Raw genomic sequence first — 20,870 nt, forward strand, 5'->3', positions numbered from 1 at the left:
ACCCAGTTATATGACTCCTGTGCATATACCCAAAAGATGCTCCAACATATAACAAAGATATATGCCCCACTATGTCCATAGCAGCCTTATTTATAATAGCCAGAATCTGGTAAGAACCGAGATGTCCTTCAATAGAGGAATGGATTCACAATATGTAGTTCTTTTACACAATGGAGTACTACTTAACTATTAAAAACAATGACTACATGAAGTCTTGGGCAAATGAATCTCAGGGTTGTTTTGATTTGCATTTCCCTGCACAATGGAGTACTATGTATTTCTTAGGCAAAAGGATGGAACTAGAAAATATCATTCTGGGTGAGGTAACCCAGTCACAAAAGAACCCACATGGCATGCACTCGCTGATAAATGGATACTAGCCAAAATTTTGGAATATATAAGAAAAAATTCACAGGTCATATGAAGCTCAAGAAGAAGGAATACAAAAATATGGATGCTTCAGTCCATCTTAGAAGAGAGAACAAAATACTCACAGGAGGAAATACAGGGGCAAACAGTAAAGCAGAGACTGAAGGAAAGGCCATCCAGAGATTGCCCCATCTGGGGATCCATTCCATATGAGTCACCAAATCCAGGTATTATTGCTGATGCCAAGTAGTCCTTCCTGACAGAAGCCTGATGTGGATGTCTCCTGAGAGACTCTCTCCGAGTCTTACTGATACAGATTAAGATGCTTGCAGCTATCCATCCAACTGGGCATGGGGACTCCAATGGAGGAGTTAGAGAAAAGACTGAAGGAGGTCAAGGGGTTTGCAATCCCATAGGAAGATCGACAATATCAACCAAACCGACCCTCCACAGCTACCAGGGACTAAAATACCAACTAATCAGTACACATGGAGGGACCTATGTCTCTAGCCCCGTATATAACAGAGGATGGCATTGTTTGGCATCAATTGAAGGAGAATTTTTTGTTCCTCTGAAAGCTTGTTTTCATAGTGTAGGGAAATGCCAGGGCACTGAGGTGGGAGTGGGTGGGTGGGTGGGAGTGGGAACATCTTCACAGAAGCAGCGGGAGGAGGTAGGGGGATGGGGGGAGGGGGAAAGGAGATGTCATTTGAAATGTAAATGCATAAAGTATCCAATATTTGTGAAAAATACTAAAAATAAGCTACATAGCCCTTTAAGCCCACTGAACGTTACTGTCTGCTTTTCATGACTCATCTCATTGAGAGCAGCCCTCACACTCTCTTTTCAAACCTGAATATTGTACTGTGAAGTATTATGAATTGACCTAACATGTCGGTTTGACCCAATTTCATGCAATCGCTTCTATTGTATCAGAGTCACAGTCCCTTAGACTGATGCTACCTTCTTTAGCATTGCTATCCTGTATAGCATTGTTGTACAGGAGTGTATACCAACCTGGCCTCTCTCCTTCCTGAATCTTAGCCATGTATTCAGCTTATTTTCAGACATCATTGTATTACTCAGATTTTTCACAAAGCAGCATGTTTGTGATATTTTTAATTGAAGCATAGTAAAATTCTAGAATGTAAAACTAAAGCAGCTTTAGCACGGGAATGATTTAAGTCTGAAAGAACTAGATATTTTCTGGAAATACAAGGGGGAAGCTTTAAATGATGAGCAAATTACCATTGACTTCTGGAGGAGAGTTAGTCTCCTAAGGATGAGCTTCCTTATAAACTGTGCAATGCAGAGTGGTCAGCCTTAAAAATATAAACACGCAAACAAACAAACAGACAAACAAACACAACTTAGTAGGTTCTATTTACATACATTTGTGCATACACATACATGTATAAATAGGTATGTAGCAAACATAATTAAAGGTTGAAAATCTATCAATTTAAAATGGGGAAAAGGAGGAGTGTGAGGAAGGTAAGGTGGGGAGGGAGGAAATAAAAGAGTCACATAACTGTTTAAATTAAAACATTAGAAGTTAAAGCCATAAAGCAATGCATTTTATGCATAGGCTTTATACATAACGTGTATACTAGGGAGTTTATTATATATGATCATTGACATTTATTATTTGATTAATTGAATTGTTTATATGGTGAACATTTATGAATTTATTCATTTCTGTTGTTCCTGAAGTTAGGGTAATTAGTAATTTCTGACTTGACAAAGTTATTATTTTATTCTCTTTATGGATAACTGACATAGAAGTGGTACTTATAAAACCATTTAACTTACTTTAGTATGCGGATTTCCCCGTGATCATTGTAGTATGTTGATATGTTCCTCAATTGCACTTATATTTCCTGTTATCTTCCTATTTAAATCACAATAATAAACTTTGGAAATAATATATTTGGAAATACATGTTAAATAATATATATTAAAATATGTATTCTTTTAATTTTTCATACAATATATTTTTTATTACATTTCCCCCATACCAATTCCTCCAAGATCCTCTGAACTGCTCTACACACCCAATTCATATTCTTTCTCTTTTGAATTCTATTTAGTGTTTTTATTGAATGTTAGGTGTTCCAGGGCTAGATCTGAGCAGAATGTTTTGGATTTTTATTTAAGCCTCATTTTTATCTTGGATTCCCTGTTCTTTGCTATTTCATTAGACTTGAATAATGTTCGAGAACAGGGTCCTACTACTCGCATCCTTATCTCTTTGGTCTTTATTCCATAAACAATGGGGTTCATGGTTGGGGGTAACAGTAGATATAGGTTTGCCAGGAGGATGAGAGTGTGCCTGGGCACATGGTGTCCAAAGCGATGGGTAAAGAAAGAGAAAAAGGCCAATGTGTAGAATATTAAAATGACACAAATATGAGCTCCGCAGGTGCCAAAGGCTTTTGCTCGTGCTTCCTTTGATGGCAGTTGTAGGACTGTTTTCAAGATTAGCCAGTACGACAAGGAGATGAAGACGAAGTCCAGCCCTGTCGTGAGTAGAGCAGCTGAGAGACCATAAACGCTATTTAAGGTAAAGGTGTTGCAAGCCAACTTGGCAATGCCCATGTTCTCACAGTATGTGTGATGGATGATGTTGCTTCGGCAAAAGTCCAAGCGGAGAATAAGGAGAACACCCGGAGTAACAACAGCCACACTCCGCGCTATCAGAGCCAGCCCAACCTTGCCAATGAGAGAGCCGGTAAGAAGGGATGTATAATGCAGTGGAGTGCAGATAGCCACATACCGATCAAAAGCCATGGCCAGTAAGACAGCAGATTCAGAGAGGAACAGAGCATGGACAAAAAACATCTGTGTGAGGCAGGCGGGAAAGGTGGCTGCCAAGGGGCCCTGCCAGAAAATGAGCAGCATTTGGGGTACCGTGACAGTACAGAGGAGGACATCATTGAGTGCCAACATGGCCAGGAAGAGATACATAGGTTCATGGAGGCTCCGGTCACAGACCACCACTGCCATGACCAGAACATTGCCTAACACTGCCAAGAAGTACATGAAGCTGAAAGGGATGGAGATCCAAATCTGAGTATCTTCTAATCCTGGCACACCAGTAAGTAGAAAGAAAGTGAGCTGAGTAGGTGTAGTGTTGAGTTCTATAAAAGAGAGGTGTAGAAGAGTTTATTATACAAGAACAAAAGATCCAGAGTAAACTGCTTTAATGCTATTATTTTTGGTGTGATGAAGAGAAAGGAGTAAAACTCATAAATAAGATCATTATAAATAAGCTAGTATATAGAATGCTCTTCTGAAAATCCTTCTTGCAGAACAATTTTCTTTGAAAATATAGGGATCAGAAAGAGCAGAACTTCTCATTTTATGTGATTGATGCCATTTGATATAACCAAATAATTTTATTTGGTTTCAAGTTTTATGTTAAATGTCTAGATCTGCTAAATAATAACTACAAAAGGCATGATCATTTTCCTTTCTCCTTCTAAGTAAAGGTTAGAAAGAACATTACATTTATCAAATCATCACCTGGTATATAACTGGCAGCGATCGCTTGAGAATTCTTTAAGATTCTAATTCCTTTTAAAATAAATTGTATTCTCTGTTTTTCTTTCTCCCTCCTTGCTTCCCTCCCTTTCTCTTTCCCTTTATACATGTGTGTATGTGTGTGCATGTATGCATGTGTGTGCATGTGTGTACATGTGTATATGTATGTATGTGTATATATGCATGTATGAGGGATGGCATGCATGCATGGTATGCCTTGGTATACAAAGGCATGCAAAGGTCACAAAACAACTTTCAGGGCCCCATGTAGGTCCTTGGAATTGATATCACACTTTCAGTCTTAGCATTAAGCAATTTTCTTTGGTGAGCCATCTCATGGGTCCCAAGAGAGAAATTCTTATTTTCTATTTGAACGTTTGGAAATTTTTATTGTTGTCCTAATTTTTACTATTGAAAGAAATAACTTAATTCACTTGTCTCTCCTTCAAACTCTCGAAGACAATAACTAAGCAAACATAAAATTTAATGTTCATTGCAAAAGCTAAATTATTCATACTCAAATTAATACTCCTTCTCAAGAATCAGGACACAGAAACAGATAGAAATTTAGCCCATTGTAGATTTTCATGTGGAGAAAGAAAACCACAGCAGAGAATCAAGACTCATCACTACCTATTACCTAACGCTGGTGGGGCTCTCCATGGAGCAGAAAAAGGTCTATTTTCCTTCAGATCTAGCAAGAGAAAAAGATGAGAGTATACCAAGATCTTTATAGCCATGGGTCTTGTTTTTATAATATTATCAAAAATTGTAATGATGCCAAGGGCCATGAAGGGGGAATGACAAAGCAGCCCATCGGTTACCAGAGCCTTATGGGTGAGCCTCTGTGTGGCATGCCCCCAACAATTGTTTCCTCCATGCTGTTGTGGCGTTCTGCTCTGACTGCCCCCTTTACATCTGTCTTAATCTAAGAATTATAAGAGAACTCTAAGGGGGTTTCCAGTCTCTCACTGGGCAGTATTTCTGACACTATAATCTCTTTCAGGCATTGTTGATGAAACAGATTAATAATTCAATCACTAACCTAGAGAAGAACTTAGAAACATAGATTGTCAACAATGACCACACCCTTAGAAAGTACTTGGAAAAATAAAATTGTTAGTGAAGCTAAGTTGAGATGTTTTTACCACTGGCTCTTAGGTAAAAAATCTTACGAAACAATCTGAAGTTCAGAAAGGCACACTCTTATTAGTTAAGCTAGGAACAATTTATAGTCAGGGAACAAGAACAATGGCAACACTGGCTGATGTGACTATCACTGAGGCCATACTGGTGAAGATTGATTTCTTATATCCATTTTCCCCTCAGCTTCTTGAGATGATTTGTTAAGAATTGCTGATGAGTAGATATGCATTTTAATGATTTAGGATAGAAATGACTGACTCTTATATAAAAGTTTAGATTTATGATTCTTTTAAGATTCTTAGAAGATTCCTTTTAAAGATAAATAATGAAATGACTACTTCTTTCTTTGTAACTGCAGTAATTGTCTGCCAGTAAGAAGTACTAGCTTAGAAAACTACTTTGATTGCCTACATTTTGTTAATCTGTAACAAGTTGCTTGGTGACAAATGTACATTAGTTTTTGGGAATCATTTGTTTCCTTTACCTGTACTACACAATGTTAATTCTTGTAGAGGTATTGGGGTACACATTATTTCTTCATAGTTATTTATTAGAAGAAACCTAAAATGTAATCTACTGTAATTTTATGCATCTTGAAAGATTTTGCTGGGTTATACAAGCTATGGAAGAAAAAAAATAAAGGATGGTGTCTGGAACACTGTTTCTCCCATCTATCAACTCTGTGTGTATGTGTAAGTTTTGTGTGAATAAGGGCTTGACTGTCCCTTTGTCTCTCTTTTGCTTTTTTGTTCCCTTTCACTCTCTTCTCTATACCTCCACTTTTTCTTTCTGCCTTAGTGTAATAAGGAATATTTTTTTACTTCAGGGACACAAACATGAAATAGATAATTCTTTTCAATAGAAGCAGGATAATCATTGTTTAAAATAAAGTTAAGGCCACTGTTTCCTCAAACACATGAGGTAGAAAATTTGCACTCTTTAGCTTTGTTTTATTACAAACACACAGAAAATATCAGATATTTAAATAGAAGACAAAGCATATAACACACTAGTAACTGTCATTAAAGTATTAAAATGACAATATTTGGAAACCTTTATGAATGCTTACTAATAAATCTTTTTTAAAGTTAAAATAATCTTTTCATGCAGTGAAATATAAGGTTACCCACTCTTCTACTTAATTCATTATGTCAACTTTATATAGGCAGACTACCAGCCATCTAATAATATACAAATCTAGTATTCAAGTGCAGAAATGTCAGTTTCCAGAATCTGCAATTTTAATCATTGAAGGATTATAATTTACCTTGTGAATTCATAGCTTTTTTCAGTCAATAAAACATTAAAGGAAAGGTTTGTAAACCGTGTTAATTACCTTTTATTGTGATATCCATAAAGCTTGTGTGAAATAGCCATGCCCCACTGGTAGTAGCACAGAGGCAAGCTGTACATATACCTCTCTGAATTTCACACTGATTGTATTAACATCAACCAAGGGAATACTATCTACCTGGACAGAGAGGTCATTTGAGAATTATTTTTGTTAAGTATTTCCATAGCTGAGACCACAGTTAGAATTTGGTTATCTTACTTGATCATGTCTTTTGTACCTATGAAGTGATAATTTCATATTTTGAATTGTCTCTGATTATTTTAACCCAAATAAAAATATTTTTGCAATATATGTGCAAGCTGTTCTAAGTCCAACATTCAATAATCACAGACAAGTGTAAATATATACGTTTCCTATGCTACATCTGCTATGAAACACGAGTGCCTTCTGCAACAAAACAAAACTTTTGTAGCTACTTCTATCTAATTTTCAATAAAATGCCAAATGCTTCTTAGTGCAATTTTTGTGTGTGGTGATGAGGGATGCACAGTATAGTATTTGAAAAACTCACACTATAGTATAGGTTGAAAATTATTAGAGGACTAGGTATGTTGTCAAAGGTGATTTCCCCTCACAACTTGGGATTCTGAGGCAGGTGGATCTCTATGGATTTGAGGCAGTGATGTTCTATAGAATGAGTTTTAGGCCATCAGTGCTAGAATGTGAGATTCTGTCTTATCAAACCACTAAATAAACAAAAGGTAATAGATTATACTCTATTGAACAGTTGAATGACTGTGCAAATGTAAAGAAGTAAACAAAAATATTCATATATAGTGATGAGCACGAGAAGGGGGGGAACTTCTGAGAATTTGTAAGACGATATTTAGGTGTGTTAACTGTCTCCATGTGATTCTGTTCTTTAGAAACATGGGCTCGCTTCCCGGTGCTGCCGCTGCAGAGAGCCCGTGGGCAGCACCCCACTAGCGAACTTGAGCCTCGGGACCACAGGTAAGACCAACTTTTCTGCTGCAAGAAAGCTGCCTGGTGAGCTTGGGACACACGGAAGCAGAATTCCTCTAGGACCGGGCACGTTTTGTGTTTACCGGAAGTCCCACACCCGCAAATCCCGGCCCACAGCAGCTCTCTGCTCCCAGACCCCGTGAGAGAGAGAGACCTCACCGCCTGGTCAGGAGGGCACTCATGAGGCTGCAGAGCGGAAGAGACCACCAACACTGCTCACCCCTGCCCACATCCCTGGCCCAAGAGGAAACTGTATAAGGCCTCTGGGCTCCCGTGGGGGAGGGCCCAGGAGCGGCAGGACCCCTGCCTGAGACACCGCATGAACCTGAAGGAAACAGACCGGATAAACAGTTCTCTGCACCCAAATCCCGTGGGAGGGAGAGCTAAACCTTCAGAGAGGCAGACAAGCCTGGGAAACCAGAAGAGACTGCTCTCTGCACACACATCTCTGACGCCAGAGGAAAAAGCCAAAGACCATCTGGAAACCTGGTGCACTGAAGCTCCCGGAAGGGGTGGCACAGGTCTTCCTGGTTGCTGCCACTGCAGAGAGCCCGTGGGCAGTACCCCACTAGCGAACTTGAGCCTCGGGACCACAGGTAAGACCAACTTTTCTGCTGCAAGAAAGCTGCCTGGTGAACTCAAGACACAGGCCCACAGGAACAGCTGAAGACCTGTAGAGAGGAAAAACTACACGCCCGAAAGCAGAACACTCTGTCCCCATAACTGACTGAAAGAGAGGAAAACAGGTCTACAGCACTCCTGACACACAGGCTTATAGGACAGTCTAGCCACTGCCAGAAATAGCAGAACAAAGTAACACTAGAGATAATCTGATGGCGAGACAAGCGCAGGAACGCAAGCAACAGAAACCAAGACTACATGGCACCATCGGAGCCCAATTCTCCCATCAAAACAAACATGGAATATCCAAACACACCAGAAAAGCAAGATCTAGTTTCAAAATCATTTTTGATCATGATGCTGGAGGACTTCAAGAAAGACGTGAAGAACTCCCTTAGAGAACAAGTAGAAGCCTACAGAGAGGAATCGCAAAAATGCCTGAAAGAATTCCAGGAAAACATAAATAAACAAGTAGAAGCCCATAGAGAGGAGACACAAAAATCCCTGAAAGAATTCCAGGAAAACATAAATAAACAAGTAGAAACCCATAGAGAGGAGACACAAAAATCCCTGAAAGAATTCCAGGAAAACATAAATAAACAAGTAGAAGCCCATAGAGAGGAGACACAAAAATCCCTGAAAGAATTCCAGGAAAACACAATCAAACAGTTGAAGGAATTAAAAATGGAAATAGAAGCAATCAAGAAAGAACACATGGAATTAACCCTGGATATAGAAAACCAAAAGAAGAGACAAGGAGCTGTAGGTACAAGCTTTACCAACAGAATACAAGAGATAGAAGAGAGAATACCAGGAGCAGAAGATTCCATAGAAATCATCGACTCAACTGTCAAAGATAATGTAAAGCGGAAAAACTTACTGATCCAAAACATACAGGAAATCCAGGACTCAATGAGAAGATCAAACCTAAGGATAATAGGTATAGAAGAGAGTGAAGACTCCCAGCTCAAAGGACCAGTAAATATCTTCAACAAAATCATAGAAAAAACTTCCCTAACCTAAAAAAAGAGATACCCATAGGCATACAAGAAGCCTACAGAACTCCAAATAGATTGGACCAGAAAAGAAACACCTCCCGTCACATAATTGTCAAAACACCAAACGCACAAAATAAAGAAAGAATATTAAAAGCAGTAAGGGAATAAGGTCAAGTAACAGATAAAAGCAGACCTATCAGAATCACACCAGACTTTTCACCAGAGACTTTGAAAGCCAGAAGATCCTGGACAGATGTCATACAGACCCTAAGAGAACACAAATGCCAGCCCAGGTTACTGTATCCTGCAAAACTCTCAATTAACATAGATGGAGAAACCAAGATATTCCATGACAAAACCAAATTTACACAATATCTTTCTACAAATCCAGCATTACAAAGGATAATAAATGGTAAAGCCCAACATAAGGAGGCAAGCTATACCCTAGAAAAAGCAAGAAACTAATCGTCTTGGCAACAAAACAAAGAGAATGAAAGCACACAAACATAACCTCACATCCAAATATGAATATAACGGGAAGCAATAATCACTATTCCTTAATATCTCTCAATATCAATGGCCTCAACTCCCCAATAAAAAAACATAGATTAACAAACTGGATACGCAACGAGAACCCTGCATTCTGCTGCCTACAGGAAACACACCTCAGAGACAAAGACAGACACTACCTCAGAGTGAAGGCTGGAAAACAACTTTCCAAGGAAATGGTCAGAAGAAGCAAGCTGGAGTAGCCATTCTAATATCAAATAAAATCAATTTCCAACTAAAAGTCATCAAAAAAGATAAGGAAGGACACTTCATATTCATCAAAGTAAAAATCCACCAAGATGAACTCTCAATCCTAAATATCTATGCCCCAAATACAAGGGCACCTACATACGTAAAAGAAACCTTACTAAAGCTCAAAACACACATTGCACCTCACACAATAATAGTGGGAGATTTCAACACCCCACTCTCATCAATGGACAGATCATGGAAACAGAAATTAAACAGTGATGTCGACAGACTAAGAGAAGTCATGAGCCAAATGGACTTAACAGATATTTATAGAACATTCTATCCTAAAGCAAAAGGATATACCTTCTTCTCAGCTCCTCATGGTACTTTCTCCAAAATTGACCATATAATTGGTCAAAAAACGGGCCTCAACAGGTACAGAAAGATAAAATAATCCCATGCGTGCTATCGGACCACCACGGCCTAAAACTGGTCTTCAATAACAATAAGGGAAGAATGCACAAATATACGTGGAAATTGAACAATGCTCTACTCAATGATAACCTGGTCAAGGAAGAAATAAAGAAAGAAATTAAAAACTTTTTAGAATTTAATGAAAATGAAGATACAACATACCCAAACTTATGGGACACAATGAAAGCTGTGCTAAGAGGAAAACTCATAGCGCTGAGTGCCTGCAGAAAGAAACAAGAAAGAGCATATGTCAGCAGCTTGACAGCACACCTAAAAGCTCTAGAACAAAAAGAAGCAAATACACCCAGGAGGAGTAGAAGGCAGGAAATAATCAAACTCAGAGCTGAAATCAACCAAGTAGAAACAAAAAGGACCATAGAAAGAATCAACAGAACCAAAAGTTGGTTCTTTGAGAAAATCAACAAGATAGATAAACCCTTAGCCAGACTAACGGGAGGACACAGAGAGTGCGTCCAAATTAACAAAATCAGAAATGAAAAGGGAGACATAACTACAGATTCAGAGGAAATTCAAAAAATCATCAGATCTTACTATAAAAACCTATATTCAACAAAACTTGAAAATCTTGAGGAAATGGACAATTTCCTAGACAGATACCAGGTATCGAAGTTAAATCAGGAACAGATAAACCAGTTAAACAACCCCATAACTCCTAAGGAAATAGAAGCAGTCATTAAAGGTCTCCCAACCAAAAAGAGCCCAGGTCCAGACGGGTTTAGTGCAGAATTCTATCAAACCTTCATAGAAGACCTCATACCAATATTATCCAAACTATTCCACAAAATAGAAACAGATGGAGCACTACCGAATTCTTTCTACGAAGCCACAATTACTCTTATACCTAAACCACACAAAGACACAACAAAGAAAGAGAACTTCAGACCAATTTCCCTTATGAATATCGACGCAAAAATACTCAACAAAATTCTGGCAAACTGAATCCAAGAGCACATCAAAACAATCATCCACCATGATCAAGTAGGCTTCATCCCAGGCATGCAGGGATGGTTTAATATACGGAAAACCATCAATGTGATCCATTATATAAACAAACTTAAAGAACAGAACCACATGACCATTTCATTAGATGCTGAGAAAGCATTTGACAAAATTCAACACCCCTTCATGATAAAAGTCCTGGAAAGAATAGGAATTCAAGGCCCATACCTAAACATAGTAAAAGCCATATACAGCAAACCAGTTGCTAACATTAAACTAAATGGAGAGAAACTTGAAGCAATCCCACTAAAATCAGGGACTAGACAAGGCTGCCCACTCTCTCCCTACTTATTCAATATAGTTCTTGAAGTTCTAGCCAGAGCAATCAGACAACAAAAGGAGGTCAAGGAGATACAGATCGGAAAAGAAGAGGTCAAAATATCACTATTTGCAGATGACATGATAGTATATTTAAGTGACCCCAAAAGTTCCACCAGAGAACTACTAAAGCTGATAAACAACTTCAGCAAAGTGGCTGGGTATAAAATTAACTCAAATAAATCAGTTGCCTTCCTCTATACAAAAGAGAAACAAGCCGAGAAAGAAATTAGGGAAACGACACCCTTCATAATAGACCCAAATAATATAAAGTACCTCGGTGTGACTTTAACCAAGCAAGTAAAAGATCTGTACAATAAGAACTTCAAGACACTGAGGAAAGAAATTGAAGAAGACCTCAGAAGATGGAAAGATCTCCCATGCGCATGGATTGGCAGGATTAATATAGTAAAAATGGCCATTTTACCAAAAGCGATCTACAGATTCAATGCAATCCCCATCAAAATACCAATCCAATTCTTCAAAGAGTTAGACAGAACAATTTGCAAATTCATCTGGAATAACAAAAAACCCAGGATAGCTAAAACTATCCTCAACAATAAAAGGACTTCAGGGGGAATCACTATCCCTGAACTCAAGCAGTATTACAGAGCAATAGTGATAAAAACTGCATGGTATTGGTACAGAGACAGACAGATAGACCAATGGAATAGAATTGAAGACCCAGAAATGAACCCACACACCTATGGTCACTTGATTTTTGACAAAGGAGCCAAAACCATCCAATGGAAAAAAGATAGCATTTTCAGCAAATGGTGCTGGTTCAACTGGAGGGCAACATGTAGAAGAATGCAGATCGATCCATGCTTATCACCCTGTACAAAGCTTAAGTCCAAGTGGATCAAGGACCTCCACATCAAACCAGACACACTCAAACTAATAGAAGAAAAACTAGGGAAGCATCTGGAACACATGGGCACTGGAAAAAATTTCCTGAACAAAACACCAATGGCTTATGCTCTAAGATCAAGAATCGACAAATGGGATCTCATAAAACTGCAAAGCTTCTGTAAGGCAAAGGACACTGTGGTTAGGACAAAACGGCAACCAACAGATTGGGAAAAGATCTTTACCAATCCTACAACAGATAGAGGCCTTATATCCAAAATATACAAAGAACTCAAGAAGTTAGACCGCAGGGAAACAAATAACCCTATTAAAAAATGGGGTTCAGAGCTAAACAAAGAATTCACAGCTGAGGAATGCCGAATGGCTGAGAGACACCTAAAGAAATGTTCAACATCTTTAGTCATAAGGGAAATGCAAATCAAAACAACCCTGAGATTTCACCTCACACCAGTGAGAATGGCTAAGATCAAAAACTCAGGTGACAGCAGATGCTGGCGAGGATGTGGAGAAAGAGGAACACTCCTCCATTGTTGGTGGGATTGCAGACTGGTAAAACCATTCTGGAAATCAGTCTGGAGGTTCCTCAGAAAATTGGACATTGAACTGCCTGAGGATCCAGCTATACCTCTCTTGGGCATATACCCAAAAGATGCCTCAACATATAAAAGAGACACGTGCTCCACTATGTTCATCGCAGCCTTATTTATAATAGCCAGAAAATGGAAAGAACCCAGATGCCCTTCAACAGAGGAATGGATACAGACAATGTGGTACATCTACACAATGGAATATTACTCAGCTATCAAAAACAACGAGTTTATGAAATTCGTAGGCAAATGGTTGCACTGGAAAATATCATCCTGAGTGAGCTAACCCAATCACAGAAAGACATACATGGTATGCACTCATTGATAAGTGGCTATTAGCCCAAATGCTTGAATTACCCTAGATCCCTAGAACAAACGAAACTCAAGATGGATGATCAAAATGTGAATGCTTCACTCCTTCTTTAAATGAGGAAAAAGAATACCCTTGGCAGGGAAGGGAGAGGCAAAGATTAAAACAGAGACTGAAGGAACACCCATTCAGAGCCTGCCCCACATGTGGCCCATACATATAGATCCACCCAATTAGACAAGATGGATGAAGCAAAGAAGTGCAGACCGACAGGAGCCGGATGTAGATTACTCCTGAGAGACACAGCCAGAATACAGCAAATACAGAGGCGAATGCCAGCAGCAAACCACTGAACTGAGAATAGGACCCCCATTGAAGGAATCAGAGAAAGAACTGGAAGAGCTTGAAGGGGCTCGAGACCCCATATGTACAACAATGCCAAGCAACCAGAGCTTCCAGGGACTAAGCCACTACCTAAAGACTATACATGGACTGACCCTGGACTCTGACCCCATAGGTAGCAATGAATATCCTAGTAAGAGCACCAGTGGAAGGGGAAGCCCTGGGTCCTGCTAAGACTGAACCCCCAGTGAACTAGTCTATGGGGGGAGGGCGGCAATGGGGGGAGGGTTGGGAGGGGAACACCCATAAGGAAGGGGAGGGGGAGGGTGATGTTTGTCCGGAAACCGGGAAAGGGAATAACACTTGAAATGTATATAAGAAATACTCAAGTTAAAAAAAAAAAAAAAAGAAACATGGGCTCACTACATGTCATGAAGCATGTTGATATATAAATAGTTTAAACTTTTTGTCATATGAGAATAACTACACTTTTGAAACAATCATGTACATAATTGCAAATAATGACAATGACTAATCTCATTGAGCAAATTTTTATTTAGTTCTATAAGTTTAAATTCACTAATAAAAATGAATCTTGCCACATAAACGCAGGTACAATAAAGAAATTATTCCTGTTCATTTTATTTGATTTTCATTTTGCTGTTATAATTGAAAATCAGTTTATTTTGGCACACTAGGCTTCTAAATACAATGCACCATTTATAATATATATTTTTTAAATTAAATTCTTCCATTTTCAGAAGGTAATGATTAATGAACAATCTCATGTCATCAGAGTTCTAAGGATAGGTGGCTACTGTGTCCTTATCTCTAAATTGGACATCAATATCACCTTCTCCAAGGCCCAGGAATAGGGTCCCAAAAGATTTCAAGAGCCTGAATATAGGGGAGAAAAATTTACAAAACTCTGTTTTTAGACTATGGCATGCCCTCTAAAATCATGGGCACACTACAGCTGTGGCTATCTACATACGATCTTCTTCTCTCTCTGTCCTTCCCTCCCTCCCTCCCTCCCTCCCTCCTTTCCTCCCTCCCTCCCTCCTTTCCTCCCTCTCTCCCTGCCTAACCCCCTCTCTCTCTGCTTGTGGGTATGATTGTGTTTGTGTGTATGTGTCTGTCTCTCAGTCTTTCTCTCTCTTAACACACACATACATACACATATATACACATATACACATAGCACACATATAAGTAGAAGAGGGAGGATTAGTTGGGAAAGAATAAAGGGTTTACTAGAATGGGAGAGGAAGGGAGTGGGAACATTAAGGGCATGAATATGAACAAAACACATTGACTACATGTATGAAGGTGACAGAAATAAACAAAAAAGTCTTTGGCAAAACAAGAAAAAAGAAAATAAAGGAAAGAGGGAGAAGGAAAGGAAAAAAAGGAACGGAAAGAAAGGAAAGGAAAGAAAGGAAAGGAAAAGAAGGAGAGGAGAGGAGAGGAAAAGAAAAGAAAGGAAAGGAAAGGAAAAGAAGGAGAGAAGAGGAGAGGAGAGGAGAGGAGAGGAGAGGAGAGGAGAGGAGAAGGAGAGTAAAGAAATTCTCCTGGCAGTACTTCTGCCTTGAACCTAAATGAGCAACTTTTCAAAACCTACTTGGACACTTGACACTATAGGTAGTATAATCCAACATCTTCAAAAACTGTACATTCAAATCTAGAAATTACAATGAGTCTCGGGAAGTTAGTTCTTAATAAAAGTTTTCACATCTTTTACACATATGTCAATAACATATATTAGTTGTGGAAGGGAATGAGTCACATAATGATATTTAAATTCAAGTATATCAATTGTTCTGACCACATTCACAATCCAAATTCCTCTCCTGTCTCTATTCTTCCGAAATAGTTCCCTTTTTGTGTATATATGTCTCTATATATGCATATGTCAATATCATATGGATGTGCTTGTGTTTGTTTTGCAATATTTGTTTTGGGGTGAACCACCATTTAGTCTACAATAATTTATATTAATGTTAAAATTATTATTCTCCTTGATATTTGTTTTGATATGATCTCTGATAATAAACCACCTTTCAGCAAACACTGATAAGTTTGATGGAAAGTAAGGTCAACTAATCTTCCATAAAAATAAATGTCTATCTACTTTTATGATTCTTTTACATGTTTCCTCAATACTATTTGTTAGTCTTCCAAAACCAATGTGTAGCAAGTCTTTAGAATCCATAACTATATGACTTACATTTGTATGCTTAACAATGTCTTTAAAATTAATTCTACAAGGCAATAAAATATCTACAATAAATAAGGGTAGAAGATGTAGCAAGAAAGAGCAAACGGAATTTTTATTTCAAGGAAATCATAAATACACACTAATTTTGGGTAAAAATTGGTCTAAATATAAATAGAACTTCTTTTTTAATTTTTTATTAGATATATTTCTTTACTTACAATTCAAACGTTATTCCCCTTCCTGGTTTCCTGTCCATAAACTCCCATTCCCTACACTCCCCCTCCTCAATACAGGTATTCCCATTATACATCTCCATTATTGCCCTCTCCCATATTCCCCTGCACTGCGGGTCCAACCTTGGCAGGACCAAGGGCTTCCCCTTCCCCTGGTGCCCCAACAAGGCTATTCTCTGCTACATATGCAGTTGGAACCCTGGGTCAGTCCATGTATAGTCTTTCAGTAGTGGTTTAGTCCCTGGAAGCTCTGGTTGGTTGGCTTTGTTGTTCTTATGGGATTGCATGCTCCTTCATTTCTTTCAAAACTTCCTCTAATTCTCCCCAAGGGGGTCCTGTTCTCAGTTCGGTGGTTTGCTACTAGCATTCACCTCTGTACTGGAAATGGTCTGGATGTGTCTCTCAGGAGAGAACTATATCTGGTTCCTTTCAGCATGCATTTTCTAGCTTCATCATTCTTATCTAATTTTGGTGGCTGTATATATATGGGCCATACGTGGGTCAGGCTCTGAATAACCATTCCATGAATCGCTGCTCTAAATTTTGTTTCCATATCCCCTCCTATGAATACTTTCCCCCCTTTTAAGAAGGAGTGGGAGCATCCGCATTTTGGTCATGCTTCTTCTTGTGATTCCCCCAGAAATTCTTTTATTGTTGAATATTGTTTTGGCTATCCTGGGTTTTTTGTTATTCCAAATGAATTTGCAAATTGCTTTTTTATATTTATAAAGGATTGAGTAGGAATTTTGATGGGGATTGCATTGAGTCTGTAGATTGCTTTTGGCAAAATGGCCATCTTTACTATATTAATCCTGCCAATCCATGAGCATGGGAGATCTTTCCATCTTCTGAGATCTTCCTCGATTTCTTTTTTCAGAGACTCGAAGTTCTTGTCATACAGATCTTTCACTTGCTTAAATAAAGTCACACCAAGATATTTTATATTATTTGGGACTATTGTGAAGGGTGTCATTTCCTTAATTTCGTTCTCAGCCTGTTTTAGTTAACTTTATACCCCAATACTCTGATGAAGTTGTTTATCAGGTTAAGTAGTTCTCTTGTGGAACTTTTGGGGTCACTTAAGTCCACTATCATATCATGTGCAAATAGTGATATTTTGATTTCTTCCCTTCCAATTTGTATCCCTTTGACCTCCTTTCGCTGTCTGATTGCTGTGGCTAGGACTTTGAGTACTATATTGAATAATAAGGGAGAGAGTGGGCAGCCTTATCTAGTCTCTGATTTAAGTGGGCTTACTTCAAGTTTCTTTCCATTTAGTTTGATGTTAGCTGCTGGATTGCTGTATATTGCTTTTACTATGTTTAGTTATGAGCTTTGGGTTCCTGATCTTTCCAGGACTTTTATTATAAAGGAGTGTTTAATTTTGTCAAATGCTTTCTCAGTATATAATGAAATGATCATGTGGTTCTTATCCAAAACATACAAATAACGCAAGAAGTTAGACCGCAGGGGGACAAATAACCCTATTAAAAAATGGGGTTCAGAGCTAAACAAAGAATTCACAGCTGCGCAATGCCGAATGGCTGAGAAACACCTAAAGAAATGTTCAACATCTTTAGTCATAAGGGAAATGCAAATCAAAACAACCCTGAGATTTCACCTCACACCAGTAAGAATGGCAAAGATCAAAAACTCAGGTGACAGCAAATGCTGGCTAGGATGTGGAGAAAGAGGAACACTCCTCCATTGTTGGTGGGATTGCAGACTGGTACAACCATTCTGGAAATCTGTCTGGAGGTTCCACAGAAAATTGGACATTGAACTACCTGAGGATCCAGCTATACCTCTCTTGGGCATATACCCAAAAGATGCCCCAACATATAACAAAGACACGTGCTCCACTATGTTCATAGCAGCCTTATTTATAATAGCCAGAAGCTGGAAAGAACCCAGATGCCCTTCAACAGAGGAATGGATACAGAAAATGTGGTACATCTACACAGTGGAATATTACTCAGCTATCAAAAACAATGACTTTATGAAATTAATAGGCAAATGGAGGGAACTGGCAAATATCATCCTGAGTGAGGTAACCCAATCACAGAAAAACACACATGGTTATGTACTCATTGATAAGTGGCTATTAGCCCAAATCCTTGAATTACCCTAGATGGACAGAACACATGAAACTCAAGACGGATGATCAAAATGTGAATGCTTCACTCCTCCTTTTAAAGGGGAACAAGAATACCCTTGGCAGGGAATAGGGAGGCAAAGATTAAGACAGAGGCAGAAGGAACACCCATTCAGAGTTTGCCCCACATGTGGCCCATACATGTACAGCCACTCAATTAGGCAAGATGGATGAAGCAAAGAAGTACAGGCCGACAGGAACCGGATGTAGATCTCTCCTGAGAGACACAGCCAGAATACAGCAAATACAGAGGCAAATGCCAGCAGCAAACCACTGAACTGAGACCGGGACCCCCGTTGAAGGAATCAGAGAAAGGACTGGAAGAGTTTGAAGGGGCTCGAGACCCCATATGAACAACAATGCCAACCAACCAGAATTTCCAGGGACTAAGCCACTACCCAAAGACTATACATGGACTGACCCTGGGCTCCAACCTCATAGGTAGCAATGAATAGCCTAGGAAGAGCACCAGTGGAAGGGGAAGCCCTTCGTCCTGCTGAGACTGAACCCCCAGTGAACAGGATTGTTGGGGGGAGGGCAGTAATGGGGAGAGGATGGAGAGGGGAACACCCATATAGAAGGGGAGGGGGAGGGGCTAGGGGGATGTTGGCTCGGAAACCGGGAAATCGATTAACAACCAAAATGTAAATAAGAAATACTCAAGTTAATAAAGAAAAAAAAGAATAAGTTACATTGAAAAAAACAAAACCTTGACTACTTCATTTGAAAATAGCTAGCAAATTTCAATGAGACAATTGAATATTTGTTTGTTTGTTTATTTATTTATTTCTGAGAAAAGGTTGCTCTGTGTAGCTCTGGCTGTCCTGAAATTCACCCTGTATTCCAGGCTGGCCTCAAACTCAGAGATCTACCTTTCTCTACTACACATTGCTGGGAATTAAACATGTGTGCTGCCACCACTCACAGAACTAGTTTCTTAAAATATAGCCTTATTTTTATTGACACATAACTACCATACAAGCTTAATGGGTATATTTTGTATTGTTTCAAGAAACACAAAAACATACATAATCACGATAAAATAAGCACAGTAAGATGATATTCATTTTGCCTAGATATATATTTTGTGTGGTGAAAACACAGAAGATGCTATCTTCCAATTATGTTGAAATATATAATACAGTATTTTAACTTTATTCACCTCACTTGGCAATTGTGCAAGAGGATGTGTTTCCTCTAGGTGGATTCAATACAACAGTTGACAAAACTTCTCCTAACAATATTTTTCCTCCTACTCTTCCTATGAAGGAGTAACAAATACTCTATATTCATCCATGAGTTCAGCTTTTCTATGTGCCTAATATGAGTGAATACTTAAAGATTTATGTTTCTATGCCTAGATAATTTCACATAGATTTCTAGGACTATCCTTTTAAAAAAATTAATGGTGAAATTTTTTAAGAAAATATGTTTATCTTGAAATAGTGCAATGTCCCAAAAGTTTACACAGATAAAGCATCTTGGGAGAAATATCAATGACCTTGGAATTGATGATTGGATAATGAAGATTATCCCAACTTAATTGAAAGATTTGTGGAATGTTCAGGATTAGTAAACATGGCCAGGCAAGAGGGACTTTGCACTGCTCTGTGTTTCATGCAGCTCTAATCCTCTTCCCTGGGACGCTGGGTATCTCAAGGGATATCTTCTCTGTGAATCAGAGGCATCTGCTGATCCCTGGACTAGAACATTAAAAAGTAACCACAGCCACTAGATTTACAGAGTGCAGGTTATGTGATACAAAAGGTACGTTTGCATCATCTTCACTGTAACATAGATAATATGACAGTTATACAATGTAGAGAAGATAAAAGCAAGTGAGAAATAAATACTGAAACTGAAGAAACAACATTATATATTTGAGTGATAACTAATAGGTATTTGAAGAATGTGATCTGATAGGTATAAAGTTATTATTTCCAAAAATATTATTGTTCATTTGAATAATTATTGCTATTTTGTACAATGGGGTAATTACTAGTTATGTTAGATATAACACAAATGGAAAAACCATTCCAAGAAAGCAATGGAGGAGAATGAAGTTTGGGTAATAACTGTGCATAAGCTTTCCAAGTATGTGTGGTCAGGGTGTGTAGGTAAAAGGTAGAAATAAATCTCTGCTATGCTTGTGAAAGTAAGCAACATGCTAAGAGCTTTTACTCTGCATTAGAACAATTGCCCATTTATTGGGTTTCAGTAAATTTCGTTCTTTGTTCCAAATCTGATGAGTGAGACTGACAAGTATATAGGAATGGAGCAAAGCAGAGAAAAGGAAAGATGGCAACTGTTTATTAAATGTCAAAGATAAGTGAATCCAGGTGAGAAGGGACATTTTAAGGCTTCTGTTGTTTAAGATTGGATGGTTAGTGTTGCAACCAAAGAAATGCTTGACTCTTTCCTAAAAACTGTTTAAAATTATGCCCTGTTATATCCAAATTATCAATTGTATGTTTGATTATCAATCATCACAAGCCATTTTGAGAGGCTAATCATGTTTAGTAAGTTGTAATAAGGCCATAATTTTAAAGTAACCTCTTTCCATGGTCATGGTCATGTTAAATCTTAAAACTGAGCCTTCCACACTAAA

At 38.5% G+C, this 20,870-nt stretch overlaps 1 protein-coding gene across 1 annotated transcript; it reads right to left on the reverse strand.

Moving 5' to 3' along the window:
• Positions 1-2,517: 2,517 nt before the first annotated feature.
• Positions 2,518-6,413, reverse strand: Or52d13 (olfactory receptor family 52 subfamily D member 13). The gene is made up of 2 exons (XM_039097813.1): positions 6,395-6,413; positions 2,518-3,509 (listed from the first exon to the last, which is right to left on the reverse strand). The coding sequence occupies exons 1-2, from the start codon at positions 6,411-6,413 to the stop codon at positions 2,518-2,520; spliced, it is 1,011 nt and encodes a 336-aa protein (XP_038953741.1).
• Between the last annotated feature and the right edge of the window lie 14,457 nt (positions 6,414-20,870).

Source organism: Rattus norvegicus, chromosome 1, assembly GCF_036323735.1.
Source record: "Rattus norvegicus strain BN/NHsdMcwi chromosome 1, GRCr8, whole genome shotgun sequence".
Classification (NCBI taxonomy): Eukaryota; Metazoa; Chordata; class Mammalia; order Rodentia; family Muridae; genus Rattus; species Rattus norvegicus.